The sequence below is a fragment of the Trachemys scripta genome, chromosome 1, assembly GCF_013100865.1.
Source record: "Trachemys scripta elegans isolate TJP31775 chromosome 1, CAS_Tse_1.0, whole genome shotgun sequence".
Classification (NCBI taxonomy): domain Eukaryota; kingdom Metazoa; phylum Chordata; order Testudines; family Emydidae; genus Trachemys; species Trachemys scripta.
The window spans coordinates 107,224,647-107,230,026 of NC_048298.1; the positions used below are offsets into that span (position 1 = coordinate 107,224,647).

The 5,380-nt window shown below is 43.0% G+C and overlaps 1 protein-coding gene across 9 annotated transcripts in view; it reads left to right on the top strand.

Moving 5' to 3' along the window:
• Window positions 1–5,100, top strand: part of WNK1 (WNK lysine deficient protein kinase 1) — a 164,040-nt gene extending 158,940 nt beyond the window's left edge. For all 9 annotated transcript variants that reach the window (XM_034780598.1, XM_034780607.1, XM_034780626.1 and 6 more), the window contains 2 exons: window positions 1,503–1,690; window positions 2,006–5,100. In XM_034780598.1, the coding sequence (XP_034636489.1) occupies window positions 1,503–1,690; window positions 2,006–2,320 (503 nt within the window). In that variant the 3' untranslated portion in view covers window positions 2,321–5,100. The remainder of the gene's footprint in view (window positions 1–1,502; window positions 1,691–2,005) is intronic.
• The last annotated feature ends 280 nt before the right edge of the window (window positions 5,101–5,380 follow it).

Genomic DNA, 5,380 nt, shown 5'->3' on the forward strand with positions numbered 1-5,380 from the left:
CTGCTTCAGAGGAACCCAAGGTCAGTACTCCAGAAGTGATGCACTCCTCCTCCTGTCGACAGATCACTTCAGCTATGCCTTCCCTTCCATCCCGCTACTGCCTTGAGTTCTATGGGAAATTTGACTAGATGGGGCACAAGTCATCCTCCATCACCCAAGATGGCTTGAACAATTTGGGTTTCCAAGCCTCCTTCAAATGTCATCCTCTCCACTTAACAGCATTTGGACTTTTCTGGATCTCTTGACCCAGAAAAGTGGTAGGGTAAGGCATCCCACCCCAGATGCTCTTCATCTCATGGCTTGGTATTTGGATTGGTGTCGCACCTAGAACATTCCTTCTCTGAAGTGGTGAAAATCATTCTTAATAGCAGAAAAAAACACCAGAAAATGTTACCTAGCCAAGTGAAAATGTTTCTCTGTCTGGGCCCAGCAAAACCATACATCTCCACCAGACAGTGGATATTCCCACTGTTTTGGACTATCCTTTTACCCTCAAAATGGTAAGATTTTACCTTAAGTTTGCTATGGGTTTATCTAGCAGCAGTTAGTCTGTGGGTTCACCAGCAAACGATGACTCTTTATCCAGCCAAAAACAATCCAGTTTTTCAGCATTATGTGGACTCCTTTATTCTTAGTCAACATGTGAATAAAATAGTTTCTCCATGTATGTTCTCTGTTCTCCAACAGCAAACTGAATTTGCTGTTTTCACATGGAATGCTTGCTGCTCTGAATGGCGAATCTGATCACGATGGCAAAAAAGATTTCCTGGAACGCACCAAAGAACGTTGGTTTTTTTCGGGGGGGGGAGTTGGTTTGTTTTTGAAGTGTAGGCTGCCCTGCATACTGCAGTCGCTGCCTGATGGATATCGTAGGGATCTGTGTGCACTATCCCATTGGACATGAGTCCTGTAGTTATTGAGTGCAATAGGGCCTGCAGTGTCTCACTTTCAGCCCGATGTTCTCTTCACACAAACTGAGTTCCTGGTGCATTCTGCATCCTGCAGAGTTACAGAGCAGCTAGCTGTGCTGACCGTACTGCTTCTTACTGCTTCTGTATCCGGTGGGCAGAGTTGGAAATGAACTGTGCTCAACCAGTAGCTGTTACTCGTTTTTTTAAAAAACATGGTGCCGGGGAAGCGAGCAGCTATTCATCACGAATGCTGCCACTTAATATGAAACCCAATCTTCCCTCCTCCCTCACTGCCAAAAGAGGAGCCTGACATGGGCAGCAGCCGCTCAATTCCTACACAACTGCTACTTGCAGCACTTCTTGTGAAACAAACACATCTACAAAATACCTTTAATCTGAGAAAATAGCTAAATGAGCCCTTCTAAATACCCCCTTCAACATGTCCTAGAATCGAAATGTAGAATTCATGTGCATGGCTTTTAAACTCTGGCTCTGTATTATTCCACTATTGTCATAATTCCTAAACTTCCTAGAAAACTAGTTGTAACCTGGCTTTTGATTCTGTTGTTGTTGTTGTCTTTGTAATTTTAGGGACCAGCAGCACCAACACAGTTGGGGGTACAGTGAACAGCCAGGCAACCCAATCTCAGCCTCCTGCCATAACTTCCAGCCGGAAAGGGACTTTCACAGATGACCTGCACAAGTTGGTAGACAACTGGGCCCGTGATGCTATGAACCTCTCAGGAAAGAGAGGTGGCAAGGGGCATAGCAACTATGAGGTAAGATATTTCCTGCTTGAACATGCATGGACGGAGAACTGTCACTGCTAACATAATTTATCGGAGTATCAAAACACAGATGTAAAGAAGAGTTTCCATGTAGCCAGGCCAAAATAGTGCTCTAGGAGGGAATGAGCCATAGCTTACATGTGGAGGGCTCCTGCCACCTGTTCTTCAGGCACTAGAGTGGGGAGAGTCATGATGTCTTTTGAGAAGCACCCATTTAACACAGTTACATGGAAGGGGCTGTGGATAGAGGGGAACTGCTTCAGCCACACTTAAATAACTTCTCTTGGGGGCTGGGTTTTCTTTCAGGGCCCTGGAATGGCAAGAAAGTTCTCAGCACCAAGCCAGCTATGTATTTCTATGTCATCCTCCCTGGGTGCTACTCCTATCTCTGCAGCATCAGCTACCTCTCTAGGTCACTTCACAAAGGCTATGTGCCCTCCACAGCAGTACGGTTACCCAGCCGCGCCCTTTGCAGCTCCCTGGAGTGGGACAGGTAGTCCAGCACAACCACCCCTTGGTCAATTCCAGCCTGTAGGAGCTGCCTCTTTGCAAAGCTTCAACATCAGCAACTTGCAGAAATCCATCAGCAACCCCCCAGGCTCCAACCTTCGGACCACTTAGCCAGACCCAGAGACTCTGCTGGGTAGAACTTGGGACAGGAGATGGGGAGGGAGTTAGGGCTACTAGTGCTGCACTGAACTGGCTATTTCTGCCAGAATGGGAATGAGCTTCCCTTTTCCAACCATTGCTGTCAGCTCTCGGTAAGGAGAGTTTCTCCATTTCTGAAGGGGGAGGAGGGTGATGAGCATGAACACTCCTGCTCTTGTATAAGCTGAGCAATGAAGATAGAAGTCACTGGATCAGTGTGATCTCACTGTAAAAGTACTTCGGTTTGAGTCTGAATCCACATGTGCTGAGATGGAGAGTTTGCTCTTAGCATGAGGTTTTAACACACTTCTCATCTTCCCTGAAGAATCAAGGCCAGGAGAGAAGCTGTCCAAATCTCCCTCCTCTCCCCCAAACAATCATCCTTACCTCCTGAGTGGTAAGACACACAAATGGACTTGCAGTGCAGCCCATGCTTGGAGAGATAGGTCATTACTGCTTTAAGTAAAAGATATTAACAGCTTTGACTGCAGCATTAGAGCAATTTAAATTGTTTAAAAATAAATTTTAAAAAGTTCCCTGCGGACATGTACTTACCATCAGTTTTGATGTGGAAACACTGTGATATATAAATGTTGTTGGACAACAGTAGTTTAAAAATGAGTGGAAAATAGAGGGTTAAAAAAAGTTAAAAATTAAAAATGGAAAAAAAGCTAGCTATATCCTATACTTATTGGAGACACTTTAACTTTTTCCTTTGTATTTTCATTGTATTAGATAAATGTGAATGTAAAATTGTATAAATTAATGTACTTGAATACTTGTCTGTTCTCCCAGTATGCTTGCTGGATATTTTAGTGCCTTGGACTTTTATTGCTTCTGCAGTTAGCATCGCTTTCTCAGCAGGTCCCAGCTGGTCAGAGAGCAAGTTAAGGGAAGAATGGACTATTTTGTACCTAGTGACTGAGAATACCAAAGGGTTAACTATATATATAGACTATATATAGTCCTACTGTAACTTCGATAGGGTAGGTGTTGGAAGGAGGGAGAGCCATTGAGGCTGTAGGTTGGAACAGAGCTTTGGGTGATGGGGAAACCTGTCCATGTTGACAGAGTAAGAAGTTGATGGCACAGTGCTAGTGTAACAAGGGGTGATAGGCAGAAGTGATGGAGGGGGAAGAGGAACCTGAAATGAAACTAACAAATACTGCCTAGAGCCTTAAGAGGGCTGGATCGGAACAGAGGATGGGAAGAAAGTGCATATTTTGGAGAAGTTCAACTTTAAAAGTGTTTTGACTATTAAGCTGTGATATGGAAAGTGGTTAGGTGAGGGTGTGTATGGAGGTGGAGCCATTACCCTTAGGGGGATGGAGTTATCTGCTGGGATTGCTTTTCTTACCTTTTTTTTTTGTATCCATTCGTGCTAGGAGTAGACTTTCCTGGTGCGATGTCCATTGCCGGCAATGGATGCACTCGAAACAGCCGGCATCAAGGAATTCCCTGTTTTAAGCATGCAGAGGACTTATGATTTTGTTCACTCTAAAGAATTCAAACTGGTACCAGGACCATAACTAACTGTGCCATCTTTTAGTAGCTGTATTGTACCTTCTACTTCTCAACTCATTTTCCCTTTTTCATACTGAAAAATACTGGTTCCCTGTTCAATGTAGTAATACTGCAACCAACCAGTATTACTCTGTAGTGCTGCAACAAGCTGTGAAGGGTCAAAGTACTGCTTCCTGGTACTTGGGAGTAGCTCAGTGGTGTCCTGGAAGTCTCTGCACCAAGGAAATCTTACTCACACGAATTTTCTGTGAGCACTGCTCCCTTGTGGGGGGTCTAACTAGGGAGTTTATACTTTCTGTGGATGTTTTGCTCTTATCTCTGAAAACAAACGCACAGGATCTGTTTCTTTCCCTTCACCTGGTTTTGATGTTTACAGCAGCTTTGTCAGCCAGGATACCACTGGCATATATAGGTTGGAAATGAAGAGTCTGTGGGTGGAGGCTAGTGGCAAGGGGGTTGGGTTCTAACAGTTTCTCAGTAGATTTTTTTTTTTTTTTTTTTTTAAATTCTTGGTAAATAACACAGACGCTGTAGAACCACAGAACGAGATAAAAGGTTCTCACCATTGTGTATGTGTGGTTGGAAGAGGAAGAGAAAATGTCTGCTGGTAAAATTAATCAGAAAACCTCTGCTTTCTGGTTAAAATGACTGGAGAGGAGGCTCCTGAATACACCAAGTATGGGTAGGGAAAACAATGCTCTGTGTAATGGAGTAATTATACGGCTGAAGCAGTAACAGGAGTGGGGCAACACTTCATGGCAGAAGAACTGATCAGCTGAATGCAGCACATGGTTATTTAATTATTTTGATTTAATAAGTTTGAGGTCGGTTTTTCACTTAACGTTATGCAAGAACTGGTTTTATTTACCATTGATTTCCCTCCTGTGGATGAAATAACTGAAGTCTAGAGGAATAAACTAATGCTACTGAACTGTTAAATTATTTTGTGTTAATATTACACTTTGAGTACCTTTTTTCCACATAAAATCTGTTTCTGAATTACAAGTGTTTTCTTTACATTATTTAACGATGTACACTGTAAAAAAACAAAAATACACACAAATAAAATGAATTCAAACTTTGGGCTTCCGTGGCCGTAGTTAATTGTATGTTTTGCACTAAATCCAGGCATTGCGCTTCTTGTACGATTGCGCTTTGTGCTGCAGTTTGTTACCTTTGTAGAATATTTAATGAAATCATTCAAATAAACCAAACCTGCTTTTGTTGAACTGTGGGTTTTCATTTTCAGCTGGTTCCCACTTCTCCTTTCTCCTGTCACCTGGAGTATTTAACTGCAGATGGGATCCTGTTACCTCGCCACAGGAAAATACTAAAACCCACTCTGAGACCCTAAACCTCTCAAAAGCAGTGATCAGTAACAATACTATCTGCCCTTTAACAGACTAAAGACTCTCCAAGTGGTATGGAACAAGAAGGGACAATAAGTAGATACAGAAAATAATTTCCACAACACCTGAGTCCACTTTGAGGGAGGCAAAGGCTAATTCA